The following is a 15,410-nucleotide window of genomic DNA, read 5'->3' on the forward strand; positions in this document are numbered from 1 at the left end:
TAGGGCGATAGGATGAATACTCTTTGGTGAAAACCAAAAAAAAGCTCGTCGAAACTCTAGATGGATTCTGGTAGCAAAGTGCGAAACAAATCTTATGCCTCGACTTGTAAAGTGGGGGCTAATATCTTGCACATGAGAGCGTCGTTGTTCCGATAGAGGATCATTGTGCTTCGATAATACTTTAGGTAGTTCTCCGAGTCTCATCTCATTTGAAGGATGTGAAATGTGGCATGTTAAATTTACGTGGAGGCTCTACCTACTCGATCTCGTTTGTGAAGAGTGACCTGCTTATGTTGGCCATGTCTTGTCGGAACGCCTCGTCAATGACTTTATTGAACTAGAAATTGCATAATCGTTGGGTCAAGAGTTTCTCTACTTCTTCCTGGATTTGTCTTTGCTGGGGTAGCGGAGCTATTGGTTACCCCTGGTTATAACTTATTGGTCTAGGCTGCTCTTCTATTTGGTATATTACTCGCAGGCTGCCGGTTGAACTTGGGCCGACTTGAGTGGCTATTTATCTTCATCCGCCATGTGGCCTACTCTAATGTGAGGTGGATGATGCTCCTTGCGAGCCTAGCCGCAAATGAACACTACACCTATAAGGTTGCTCATGTTGATTATCAGAGTGTGGCCTTAACCGTAAATGTATACTCATCCGTGGGCTTAACTTATAGTGAACGTTCCTTCGTGCGCTAAGACGAGAGTATACGCTATTTCGGAGGCCTAGTCAGGAGTGTACATTGCCAGAATGTTAGTTCGTGGCTGGTCGATGGGCTACTTGTCGGGAAGCCATTGTCCTGCTTTAGAACACCTCGTCTGGGGCAACTACAACTCGGTGCACTGCAAAAGCTGATTCACCAAGGTCGACTGTTGCGCGACAGTGCTGGTTAACTCTATGACTTGTTAGGACAAGTGTTATTCGTCATTTGGGTTGGAAGAGCTTGGACGGTATGCATCTCATTGAGTAATGGAAGTGTAATGGACTCCGAGCGTGAGATTTGAGTTAGGATATGTCAAATCCGTAAAAAAATGGTGTGAAAATACCCCCGGTTTAATCATTGGTCTAGAAATCCGAAGCTAAGACGGTTGAACTAGTCTTGGACCAGTTTGGACTACTAGGTAGACTACTGGTTAGATCGCGAGAGCAGAGCTGGTCGCCAGAGTGGATCGAACCACTAGTGTAGGCTGAGCCACTGGAATGCACGTGCGCTGGGCCCCTTCTCCTCTTAGCGCGACTTAGGCTTGCATGGCATCTTGGGCCTGTAAGTCTTGGGCTACTGCCTTAGCAGCTATGGTTGCAATTTGAGCCCCTCATGCTAGGCGGTGCTGGGCTTTCTAGTGGCACGAGCTTGGGCTCGCTGTTGCAAGGTGGCTTGGGCCTGGGCTTGTAGCTGCAAGCTGACGCCTTCACCATGGACTTAGTTCTCGCCATGAGCTACCACGATGGCTACTACTGTGGTGGTTGCCGGTTGCATAGCCACGGTGATGCCACTCTACTTGTCGTCGCGTTGAGCTTCATTAATCGTCTTGGTGGGGCTACACTGCGTCCTCCATCATTTGATCCGGATCTTTGAACGTATGAAGTTCTTGGTCATGGTTTTCTCATTTCTCGTCATTGTACTTTTCTTTTACGTTTATTCAAAGAATTAAAAAATTCTAAGAATAAACGAGAAACGAGAAACTTTGAATGCGAGAGTCTTCTTTAAGCATATGAATCAAACTCTCAATGAAGGCACCAATCTATGGACGTAAATTTATGTCGTCTGCTCCTTTGATGAAAATGCACCTGCAAAATAATAACACCTATGATTATGGCCAAAAGCCTTACGCGCACGATGAATAGGGGGCTTTGGCCGAAAAATCTCTGATGCCAAAGTTAGAATTCTGAAGAGAATGTGTTTAGGAGTTTGTGGGTAACAAATGACTTAGGTTTTTAGTGGGATAATAGGGCTATCTAATGGGAAGTGGCAGACCCTATTTAGAGAATAGTGGCCAGCCATATATGGTGTAATTGGGTGAATAATTGCAAGATATTATGTGAAATAATATCTTGCAATTAACATGGCAATTAATCCTAAATTAAATAGGAAATTTTGGGAGTTACCTTTTGAATAAGGATTTGATGAGAAGTGATGAGAGGGATTTGAATAAATACCATTTTGATCACTTTTGGCTCTTCCTTGATCAGTCGTTATTGTCCGTTGCATGAGCCTGGGAATCCCATTGTGTCTCAACGGTAATGTTGTCCTTTTTACTCACCAGTCCGCGTGTCACCTCCATAACTTTCTTGATTAGTTTTTGCTCCACAGTGAACATTGATCAGTGAGGGGTGTATCCCAAAAATGACAATTTAGCACTATTCTAAAAATCCCCGCCTAGGCTAGGTGGCTGGCCACCACTCCGATTAATGCCTAGGCGTTTGAAAATTAGGAAAGGGCACCTAAACCTATTGAGGTGCTTGCCTAGACCACTTAGGCACCCGCCTAGCCCACCCATACCTGCCTAGGCACCTGCTTAGGTTGTGACTCACTTAGACAGAAAATAGATAACTTTCACTTTGCATTTTATTTTTTTCAATAAATTATAAGAGACTTGTTGAATACTTAAATGAACACACATTGTATGCTTGTTCTTCATGTTTTCATTATTCCAATACTTCATAATATATATGTCTTTCTATTTTGTAGTTTATGATGAAATTATATATATTTGAAGTATAAACACACTTATTTTTAACGAAATATAATGAATTTACTTAAATCCGCCTAGTCTGCCTAGACCTCACCTAGAAGCCTAAGCACTAGCTAGGCCCCAGCAATAATGACAATTTAAGAAATATAAGATGATGATGTGAGGACCAAAGATATGTAACGAGTGTTCTAGTTCCGATAAATACATCATAGAAGTAGCAGCTAGCGTTGGATTTGGTTCAACTGTTGAGGCAGCCTCAGCCTTGTGGTAGAAAATAGATAACTTAAGACCGAAACTTATCCTTTTCAATTCTACCATTTGTTCATTTTCTACTTTAAACATAAACACTTGTAGAATCTATCGAATCCAATCTTATGATTGATTGGAAAACAAAAATATGCAATATAAATAGAAAATTGTAGCTGAAACACATTTTAGAAAAGGAAATGAAATTCATGAAGAGGCATTTCCATTTTAAGCCTTTAAAAGGTAGACAATTCCAAAAAGTAAACAAGGAGTAAAACCAATTAATAATCGGTCGGATCGGTTAACAGCTTTGCCATAAGTGTTCCAGTTCCAATGAATTTAGGTATCTGGGCAGAGAGATTTAAGTATGCACATGCTCTAGTTTTTTCTTCATTTCTAACCTCATATGAACCTTCCGAAATATCGATTTCATACTTAATTCGTCAAAAATAAATTTTCTCAATCAGTGTGCTTATAATTTTGGAGTTTTGTTCTACAATAGGGGCGAGATTTGAGAGTTGAAGAAGATAAATAATCTTGAAATATACGTGTTTGTTGACCCTAAAATCTACCAAGCCTAATTAATAAGCTAACTACGTCATTCGGTTGTGTGTGGGGTGTGCCAACTCGTCAGCCCAATTCGGTCGGGGAGTAAAATATGTTGATGTGGCGTTGGACGCGCTGCTAACTTCTTGATCTTGCAACTACAGCCGAGGAAGGAACATGTCTCAGCCTTCGAGTTCTAGAGCCTGAAGACAAGGTTGCGAGTTATGCGAAGTTCAATTTCAAATTCGGCTTCCAATGTGCCGAATGTAGTAACCTGGTAACACCTCACTTCGCCGGGAAGGCTGATGAGATGACCTCTACCAATAAGGACTTGGAAATCCTTGTTGACCGAGACTTGGATAAATAACCAGTCGGTCTCGAAGCAGTGTTGTCTATCCAAACTAAAGATGTCACCGGTTGCCTTTACAGTGTTGTATATCCAACTGAAGATGTGTTGGCAAGAAGAACGGGGGAGAGGATAAAATCTCAAGGTTGTTAAGAAGCTTTGCACATGGTAATTTGTGTGTTCATTTGAAGGGTCTTAAATGTTGCCTACAACTTTGTATTTATAGTGGCTGTATTTTGATTACGCCACGTTGTTCCTCCCATGCTGACTATTTTTCAAATGTAAACCCATTAGATGGCGATGCTTTTTCCAACCAAAACTTTGTTTCCCGAGTTGTATGCACATATACATCCATGCAATTTTGTAAAGAATTGCAATTCAATTACAATTCTTACACCCACCCATCATCTGGTCGCTCATCTCCTCCAACGCATGCATCATTATCCTGTGCATGCACGAAGCCAAATAATATTTCATGATGAAACCACGTGCTTGATAACAAGGAGTCACGTGGGCTTGTCTCTGCCTTAGATGTTGCATGCATGCATATCTCCATGCAATCTTCATTAATTAAAATGAAAAATCACAAACCAACTCAATTTGATCGTGAATCAATCCAATCATCACATGCTGCATGCTTCTCAAACCAGATATGATTAGTTCAATCTCTTATCCAAGCGAAAAGGAAATGCCTTTGTAGACTTTCACAATTCTCGCACCATGTTAATCCCATTTAATCCATCATGGTCTCCTCAGACTCAAAAAAGATCTCTGTCAAGATAATTACCATGATTAAAATTAATAGTAATATATCAAGAAAAATCTGTTTAGTTTTGGAGTCATCCAATGGTTTCAATGCAATAGGCTAATAATGTAAAATCAGGTCCAAACATTACCCCCTAATTTCCTTGAGCTTTGGCTCATAAGCCGAATGGTTAAAGAAATTACTCGTCAATGCCCAGCAAAATGCCACTGATTCGCCGGAAAAATCTAGCTCGGCAATAATCTGGATCGGACCTTCTAGTGGAAATGTTGATGACTTGGTGTGCTGTCAAATAATGACAGCTGCACAAGAAGAGTACCTTGAACTAGGACTAGGGGTATCTCACTGAAGGAACTCCAACTACACCTACACAAATGCGCCCCCCAGTTTCCTTGAGCTAATTTTCCCTTATAGACGTAACCGAACTTCCTTTCGAATCAGCCCGTCGAGCTCGGCAAATACAAATCATGATTTTCAGACTATAGGAACGCACCTAGCCCAAATCGTGACAAACCAACTTCGGCCAACAAAACACCCCACAATGCTTTTCGCCGAGCTAGCCAAATTTTCTTTTATTCGGCCAAATCTCTATTGTGGGGATCCCAGCCGAATTGCAAAAACACCACTAGACCACGTGGTCTTGTTGAATTAGAAAAGCAGCAAGGCATCAATTGTTCTTCTTCAGCGAGGCTTAAAAATGAATAAGCCTCATGCCTAGTTCAGCGACTTCCACTTAGTATCTGTTATTGACAAAAGCATGGTATTTTCTCGGTCGAGGCGTACATAGGACAGAAAATATTGTCGAGCTCATCGAACACCCATCAAGTCAACGAACACACATCAAGCTTTTCATTCGTCTTCTTTTTGAGGTGGTGCGTCAAAAACAATAGTCACCGAGTGATCTCTGTTTTTTTATTGATGACCAACCATTTTGGCTAGCCTTTTACTGTAGATATGCAATGCTATGGAAAAGGCACCATGATTTTACCACGATAACTTGTGCCGAGCACCAGCTCATGCTCGGCCAAAAAAAAAACATTCGTCCTATATTATCTAGTGCATGGCTCAGTTGAGACTCTATCGCCGAGTTCAGCAAGTACATGTCATAAAAATGTCGATTATGACAACAAATTTTCTTTGTTGAAAATGGTCATCGGTACGTAGACAACAGAAGTTAGCTAAACGGCCAAGAATTGATCAGAACAAGCTTTCAAATGTTCAAAAAAAAGTTGGCACATTGTCTCGGCCATCTTCTTCATCCAGTCGAAAAAGAAAGGGAAATAAATCCCAGGAAGAAAAACCAATCTTTTGGTATAATAAAATCACCACTATACCACTAACATCTTCCTGATTCTAAATCTGTTGGAACTTGGACCTTTCATTCCCCACATTCTGACCATACAATGGGAATCATTTGAATGCCACCAAATGACTTTTTCCTTGCAAAAATGGCACCATATAGATATTCATTTTCATGGCACCATCAAAAGTACAATGCACATAGCAAGCTAGCAGTGTCTACCCCTTATTTTCTTGGCATCGGCTCATATAGTCGAATGGTTAAGAAAATAATTTATTCATTATATATATATATATTGGCAAACGAAAATAAAAGTGGCCAATCCATGAGAAGGAGGAGGCCAACGGTGCTTTATTTCGAGCTGAGATATTTTGATATCAACATTTTCTATTTGATTTTGATCTAAGCCGAATAAAGAATCATCTCTAAATACTTTTGTCTTGGCAAAAATTTTTTATTTTTGGCTGTCGAATGTATTGAAAAATTAATCTTCCGGTGCATAATTATTTCACCAATTTCGACTTTTAACTCAAGCAACTTAGCCGAATGAGATTTAGATTTCTCCATATCGGCCTTATCACCAATAATCATATCAATTGGCGTGGTTTTTTGGGCTAGGCCTATGTCTCGACCTTGTTCGTCATTGGAGTATTCCTTTGATGAATCATTTTATGAGTCAATTTTTGTATTTTGCTCAGAAACTTGAACTTTTTCTTCTAGGCCTACCAAACTTTCAGTCTCAACCAAAAAACTAGGTGGCCTATCTTTTTCTTCAGCCAAATTAACAATTTTCTTAGGTTGATGTTTGATTGCGGCCGAAGCGGAAAATTGCCCCCCGGTCTTTTAAACCAACCATTCTTCAAATGGAATCGATTTGAACCTAAGACCAAAAGGCGTTTTCTTATCGAGCCACTCATAAAATCGAGCTCCGAGTAATTAATAAGCTAACTACGTCCTTCGGTTGTGTATGGGGCGTGCTAACTCCTCAGCCGAGGAGTAAATATGTTGACGTGGCATTGGGCATGCTGCTAACTTCTTGATCTTGCGACTGCGGCCGAGGAAGGAACACATCTCGACCTTTGAGTTCTAAAGCTTGAAGACAAGGCTGCTAGTTCTGCGAAGTTCGATTTCAAATTCGGCTTTCAGTGTGCCGAATGTAGTAACCTGGTAACACCTCACTTTGCCGGGAAGGCTGACGAGATGACCTCTACCAATAAGGACTTGGAAACCCTTGTTAACCGAGACTTAGATAAATAACCAGTCGGTCTCAAAGCAATGTTATCTATCCAAATTGAAGATGTCACCGGTTGCCTTCATAGTGTTGTCTATCCAACTGAAGATGTGTTGGCAAGAAGAAGGGGGGAGAGGATAAAATCTCAAGGTTGTTAAGAAGCTTTGCGCATGGTAATTTGTGTGTTGATTTGAAGGGTCTTAAATGTTGCCTACGACTTTGTATTTATAGTGGCTGTATTTTGATTACGCCACGTTGTTCCTCCTATGCTGACTATTTTTCAAATGTAAACCCATTGGATGGCGATGCTTTTTCCAACCAAAACTCTGTTTCCTGAGTTGTATGCACATATACATCCATGCAATTTTGTAAAGAATTGCAATTCAATTACAATTCTTACCCCCACCCATCATCTGGTCGCTCATCTCCTCCAACGCATGGATCATTATCTTGTGCATGCACGAAGCCAAATAATATTTCACGATGAAGCCCAGTTCATCACAGACTGGGCAAAAGTTATCAAGGGCAAAATCGAAAACAATGTACCTTATGCACGTTGCCCAACTTTATTGGGTTGGTTTTCTGTTTGAGTTTTGCTTAACCATTAAATAAAGTTATATGAGTTATATATATATATATATATATATATATATATATATAAAAAGATTTAAACATTGGAGGCCCTTATCATTAAGAGAAAAGAGAGGGGTGGACAAGAGGAGAGATGAGAGAGAGAGAGAAAGAAAGAGAGAGAGGGGGCCAAGAAGAGGAGCGAGGGAGAGAAAAGAAAAAGACACTCTTATTGGGATAGTTTTATTGGATTTTGTCCTCATCATTAAATAAATTTATTAGGAAGCTTTTGGTTAAAATTCAAAATTTTAAACCATTTTCATTTTTTAAAATTATTTGGGTGTTAGAAACGGTTCACAAACCGTCTTTTATTGTTAGATCAAATCCAATGGTTGGGGTTAAAACCTAAATTTTTAGCCGAGGAAATTTAGGTTTTAACCCAAAAATGGTTTTTCTCCTCCAATACTCTTGACTTAAAATTTTAGCTCGATGTTATTAAAGAATGAATTGGGGATAATTTTGTTTTTCAATAACTTTTTGAAAATTAAAATTTATGTAGATTATCAATCTTACAACAATTACTAATACAAATGTTTTACCCCATTTGATTCGTTTGGAATAGGAAAAAATAGTCTAGAAGTGGGTAGAAAGAAAAATTGGAAGAATTGTATGAGGAAGGTGAATTTTTTGGATGTTTGAACAAATACATAGGTATTTATAGAGTTTTTTGCTGAATTTTGATTTAAATAATTTTTTTAATTGTTTTAGTTGTTGAATTTTATTTTGTGCCATTAGACATTTTGTTTTTTACTATAAGATTTGATTTGGGGGGGCCAACAAATTTGTCAAAGGTGGGTCCCACCGGCCGCAGCTCTGTCACATGTGGAACTTAGGGCGCGTCTGTGCACCAAGCGTGCATTTTCTCCTTGTGCGTGAACGCAAAATGGTGGGCTAGAAATATAGAGGTTTGGCCTATTGTTTGGGCTAAATATGCCCAAATTTTAGGTTGTATCCCAAAACTTGTTTTAGGTCCAATGATTGAAGATGATTTGGGTAGGTTTAACACCTAATTTTAAGTTTTAACCCAATTATTAGAATTGATTTTAGTGGTGGCTATTTATCATTAGGAGATTGCTTCTCATCGTCTGCAATCCAAGGAGAAATACATAGCCTATACCTACACTACACACATAATATTTGACAGTAAAATGAACAAAGCTTACGCACAAAACATACGTAGAAAAACCAGACCTTGGTTGCCACTTTCCACCGAGTCAGCTTCTTAGTCTTCTGTCTCATGGTCGTCAAGAAGATGAAAAATTTAAGTGAAAAAAATGTGGAAATAAGGATATTATTAATTAATCAAGTTGAACATTCAGATTGTATTTATGTCTCAAATAATAAAATTGTTGGAAGTTTAGAAGACTAACTTTCCCCACCTGCTACATAAGACTCAACCAAAGATCTTTTACGTGTGCGAACTTTTAAGGGTCTTCCAGTATTTTTATTGTCTGGGTATATATAATTTCAATTTCTCACCAAATCATCAACCACGTAAAGTTGATACATATAAATGAGGAGGCTACAACAAGGATTAAGCTTAGAGTATTTCGTTGAACAAAGACAAACGAAATTGTTGATTCCATAGAAGAATTTCTTTATTAACCTAACCTTAGTTGACCAAATTAAAATAGTTCTCTCTCATAATTTTTGAATGTCCCTGCATTACCAAAGGTGGTGGCAGTGACAGATTTATTTTTTCGGTTAATTTAAGATTTTTTTGATGTGAAATTCGTAGTTGTTAGTATAGTGTGATGTGTTAATCTAATGAATATCGTTATACATACATATATATATATATGTATGTATTAAAAAAGACATTGATTGTGCTTGTGCTTGTAGAATTCAAAACTCTAAAAATTCCAATTTCCAGTACTGACTTTTGCAATTGTATGGGGCATCATATGTCGAATTAGTAAATCTATTGGCATATGATTGTTGGAAATTTTTTGATAGCTTAATTAATTAACAAACTAATAACGAATTTGAGTATGACCTGAGGATTAAAATAAGGTTGACCGTATCTGTGATGTGACCATTTATGTCTACTACCACATAATACAACCCCTTCCAGAAACTTTGTTTAATTTCTGGGATTTTAATCGGTCAAAGATGGAATGTACGCGTAGTGGTTGAGGGTTTCATCGAAGGGTCAGCTGCGATGGATGGGTTCGAAGCAATACAGCGGCGACATGATCATAAGATGTTGTCAACTTATTGAAAAGTCTTGGAAATTGATAGAGCTCCCTCTCCAAGAAACAAATACCAATTCATTGTTACTTAATACACCGAAATAAGACTAATGTTATTCATACCATATTTTTATGCCACATTTTCACACCACCTTAAGTGGCATTTGAATTGATGTGGACAGCCACATCATTTGAAAAATTTACAAAACCCAAGAAAATGAAGGAGAAAGACTCATTGTATACCACAATTATCATTTAATTAATTAGTTTTTCTTAATTATTAGTTTATGAAGTAATGAACTAAATTTAAAAATATGATTAATTCAAATGATGTGGCTGTCCACTTCAAATGTCACCTAAGGTGGTATAAAAATGTGGTACAAAAACATGGTATGAATAGCACTACTCCTGAAACAAACTTTATAGTTGGAGTAAACTGCCGATCTCTCTCCTGAACTTTCATTTAGCTTTTGATTCCCCCCTAAACTTGGAAAATTAAGGACTTAAATTAATTTTTTTGGCCAATTTCCCCCTACTGTTAGTTTTCCATAGATTTCATCCAAATTAATGTTAATTCTTATTACGTGCACACCACGTGACTCTCCTTTGAGGACAAAAGTGTCACTTCGCTAGACCTTCATACACAAAAGCTATAGAATCACACAGATTTGCATAGGGTGACATTCTAGAAATCTAAGGTTTTCAATTATTTTTAAAAATAAAGCAACCGAACTAACCTACCCTCACATGTTGTGCGCATGCTTCCATTTAACAAAAATTTAGATGGAATTAATGAAAAACTAACATCAAGGAGAAATTGACCAAAAAAATTAGTTTAAGTCCTTAATTTTTCAATTAATTATTTCCTCATGCTTGCATTACTTTCTCTGTTTTCTATCTGTTGTTTTATTATTTCATACTCCAAATATACAATATATCCCATATCATGTTGGTTTATTAAAAAAAAAAAATTCAAAAAAAAAAACCCCCCCGTTTCTAAAAAGAAAAAAACAACACCAATAAGTTATATATATGTTGTTGCTCTCTAAATTCTATTATGGATTAATACCAATCTTTAAAAAATGAGATATTTCATGCCAACGTGATCATTGGGGATTAAGATGTTCCAATTGTGAAAATGAGCTCAACAAATTAACAAATTCAATCCCTGCCACATCAGTGATAGTAACGTATCATTCAATCCAGTTGATAGAATGGGATGAGGAATGAAGGTAAAGAGCGAAATAACAGTAGAGGAATAAGAAATAAATTTTGTATAGAGTACTCAGGGACTTAGCTAAATGCAAATAGGTATTTGCATTCAGCGACCTTACTTGATGTACAAGCCGGATAGAAATCAGTTAATAGAATGGGATGAGTATTGAAGGTAAAGAGCAAGATAATAGTATAGGAATAAGAAATAAATTTTGTATAGAGTACTCGGGACTTAGCTAAATGCAATAAATTTAATAACCATACTTGATGTACACGCATTTCCGGATAGAAATTAGTAATAAACCTTTTCATTTCATAAGCACTGAGGAATCATCCTAAATTAAATAGAAGAAAAAACTAGATACTTGCACAAATGGCACACGACCTTGCCCACTTTATCGAGAAGATGCAGTCTTACAAGGTTTACATTGAGAAATATTCAACTCTAATACACCGCGGTAGTTCCCTTATCTTAAAGTTCGTCAGCCTGTAAAGTGTAATTTGGACACGGTCCAAATGATGTTATTCAACATGGTTGGTTTACTTGAAGAACCAAGTTTCCGCCTTGTGTTCATATCTTTATGCTAGCATTCTCTGACGAGTCACCAATTTAATCAAACTGTTAAGCGCGTCTGTGATACTAAAGTCATTTTGTATGTCGGTATGTTTAACATTCAAAGTCCTTGACAAAACAAATGCAAATTTATTGGATAATTTTCCACGCAATTGTGGAAATAATGGGCCGGTTAGCAACTACTTTCCAAATGCCTATATAAACATAGCATATATCGACCTCTAAGATATCACAAGAGTAATACAATATTCCATAACAATAGACAATTCTCAAACTTCTCATTTCCCCTTTGAGCTAGCTCTTTTAATTTGTTCCCCATATGGCACGCTTAGCCTTTGTGCTAGCTTGTGCTCTAGCTCTATTGGCTTCCTCAGTAGCCTCTGGTGCAATTGTTGAGCATTCTTTTAATGTAAGTCTTGCCTCAATTTTGGGTAGCTCATTAATGTTTTTAGAATGGCTAAAAATGCATTATAACGTTTAAAAATACTTTTGATTCAATTTGACCTAAAAAATGAAAGTATTTTTGGGTCATAGAAGCAGTTTTAGAGACAATTTCAAACGAGCCATTTGGCAACCTTATTTTATCATGCATATTTCCTCACCAATTATTTGAATGTTTCCTTTGAATAATAGAAGTCATGATATTTTTATTTTTTTTCTATTGTTTTCAGGTGAACAACCTGACTGTTAGCCGACTATGTCAGAATCAATCAATTACTGTAGTAAATGGAAGTTATCCAGGACCAGCCATATATGCACGAGATGGAGACACACTTATTGTCCATGTTTTAAACCAATCGCCCTATAACATTAGTATTCACTGGTAAATACCAATTATCCAAAAATCATTTAACAACCCCCAAGGGGAATTTTGAGTTATGTTTTGCTCAGGTTGTATAGTTTTTGTCTTAATGCAGGCATGGAATCTTTCAGCTTCTAAGTCCATGGGCGGATGGACCTGTATATGTAACTCAATGCCCTATACGCCCCGGACAAAGTTATACTTACAAATTTAATATCACCGGACAAGAAGGCACCCTTTGGTGGCATGCCCACATTTCGTGGCTCCGCGCAACCGTCCACGGAGCGCTCATAATCCACCCAAAAGTTGGTCGATCCTTCCCCTTCCCCAAGCCCGCCAAAGAAGTTCCCATCTTATTAGGTAAGGATTAAACTATACCATTCAACTTACTTAACGTTAATCGTAATACGCACTTTAAATTGTAATTTTGATGACTAGCTAATTATATGTTAACTGTTCGATGGAATTGTAGGAGAGTGGTACAATGGCAATGTGGTCGACATTGAGGAAGAGGGCCTATCTAAAGGAATTGCTCCTAACATTTCAAATGCTTACACCATCAATGGACTTCCTGGCGATCTATACGACTGCTCTCAAAATCGTACGTGACCATGCATGCAAGCATGCATACACGTAAATTTATTAATATAGTTTATGTGTTATTTTTGCATGATGAATATTAACAAAGTGACATCAAATTATCAGAAACATATCAACTAAGTGTGGTGAGAGGAAAGACCTACTTGCTACGCCTAATCAATGCTGGACTCAATACCCAACTCTTCTTCAAGATAGCCAATCACAAGATGACAGTTGTCGCCATCGACGCCACCTACACCACTCCTTATGTCACCGACGTGGTGGTAACCGGACCTGGTCAGACCACTGACGTTCTTGTTAAATTCAATCAACCTATTAGATCTTATTACATGGCCGCCACTCCGTACGCTAGCGCTAGTGACACCATCGACTTTGATAACTCGACCACCAGAGGCATCATCGTCTACAAGAGCTCCAATTCATCAACCCCCATTATGCCCTTAATGCCCAACCCTCACGACACGCCATTGGCCCACAAGTTCCTCACCAATCTCACCAGCCTCGCCGGAGGACCCCAATGGGTCCCAGTCCCACTCAAGGTGGACGAGCACATGTTCGTGACAATCGGTGTCAACTTGGAGATGTGTCCAGAAAACGCCACATGTCAGGGCCTATTCAATAACCGAATGTCCGCAAGCATGAGCAACGAGTCATTCGTGCTCCCAAGCAATACATCCATGCTGGAAGCACAGTTTCACAATGTGAGCGGGGTTTACACCAGAGACTTTCCTAATGAGCCTCCAATCAAATTTGACTACACGGACACAAACATCAGCCTCGACCTATCGTTGATATACGCACCAAAATCAACCAAGGTCAAGACGCTGAAGTTCAATTCAACGGTGGAGATGGTGCTTCAGAACACAGCATTTTTGGCCATCGAGAACCACCCGATGCATCTCCACGGCTTCAATTTCCACGTGTTGGCACAAGGGTTTGGAAATTACGACCCGATTAATGACCCCAAAAAATTTAACTTCGTTAATCCGCAAATACGTAACACAATTGGTGTGCCAGTCGGAGGATGGGCTGTGATCAGGTTTCAAGCAAATAATCCAGGTTAGTTTTCTTAATCTACTCATTAATTAATTTTCTTTGTATTTTAATGTATTATAAACATTTCATTTCTGATTATTTGTTTTAAACTATTGTTTCAGGTATCTGGTACATGCACTGTCATTTGGACGTTCATCTACCATGGGGGCTGGGAATGGCTTTTGAGGTTGAAAATGGACCGACACCAGAATCTACTTTGCCTCCACCACCACTTGATTTGCCTAAATGTTAGAAGGTGTTCAGAAGAGACCTCAAAATATTCTTTCATTTTGTATTGTTTAAATTAACTTACTTTCATTCGTTTGTTTACAAATAAATAACTTTGTAATAAAAGTAGTCACAAATGTATTGTGTAAGTTGGTCATCATTATTTGACTAAAATCGTAATAAATTATTTAATTACAAATATATATTTTTTTTTTACTCAAAGATTGATTTTACTAGATTTCTATGAGAATTGTTTACATCTCCCACCAAAATATTGAACATAAAATCCGTACCAATACAATCCTAAGAACGGTTTCCCACATGCTTAGAAACAAAGGATGCTACAGCATGCCCAGCGTGATAGCTTTTGTTGAGGGAGTACTTGAATGCAATAGACTGCAATGATTTTGGGCAAGGCTCCAAACATCATGAATCAAACCTTCCAACATTGCATCTGTTTGAGTGGAAATTTAATGATTGGGCTTAGTAGGAGTGAAGGTCCAGGAACACAAAAGCAAAAAGGAAACTGAGCTCGAACAAGTCGATAGTCCAGAAAGAATTTAAAAGCATAGGCCATATGCCTATGTGAGGAAACCATACTCTACCCTTTGTAGTCGTAGATCCCCCATAGAAAGCCATCTTTTGTCAATTTTAAAAGCTCTGCTACCTTCCCCTAGTATTGTAGTATCGAATCCCTTTAGGAACCCCTATTTATATTTCATTTTCCAGAGTCTACAAACCCTTGTAAACATAAAGAGAAATGGTTGCAAGAAGTTGAATCTTGCTCGACAAGGTTATAATATTGTCCGAGTCTCTTTTGTTTGTGTTTATATAGAGTAGATGTGTTGTTCAATGCATATTACTTTGTGTTTTTAATCATTTCAAATGATCTTCATCCAAAGTTATGGTTAATCTGGCTAAGTTAATCAATCTTGTTTCTTTATTGTTAACTGTAATCAAAGGAATGGTTGAAAGGGCTTTGAACTCCCATTATTTGAACATATGATATTA

At 38.1% G+C, this 15,410-nt stretch overlaps 1 protein-coding gene across 1 annotated transcript; it reads left to right on the plus strand.

Annotated features, from left to right (window-relative positions):
• Positions 1 to 11,951: 11,951 nt before the first annotated feature.
• Positions 11,952 to 14,575, plus strand: LOC137722916 (laccase-7-like). The gene is made up of 6 exons (XM_068462035.2): positions 11,952 to 12,143; positions 12,406 to 12,557; positions 12,652 to 12,896; positions 13,009 to 13,137; positions 13,242 to 14,195; positions 14,294 to 14,575. The coding sequence occupies exons 1-6, from the start codon at positions 12,054 to 12,056 to the stop codon at positions 14,422 to 14,424; spliced, it is 1,701 nt and encodes a 566-aa protein (XP_068318136.2). The 5' UTR covers positions 11,952 to 12,053; the 3' UTR covers positions 14,425 to 14,575.
• Positions 14,576 to 15,410: the final 835 nt, after the last annotated feature.

Source organism: Pyrus communis, chromosome 4, assembly GCF_041283825.1.
Source record: "Pyrus communis isolate YQ-2024b chromosome 4, ASM4128382v1, whole genome shotgun sequence".
NCBI classification, from domain to species: domain Eukaryota; kingdom Viridiplantae; phylum Streptophyta; class Magnoliopsida; order Rosales; family Rosaceae; genus Pyrus; species Pyrus communis.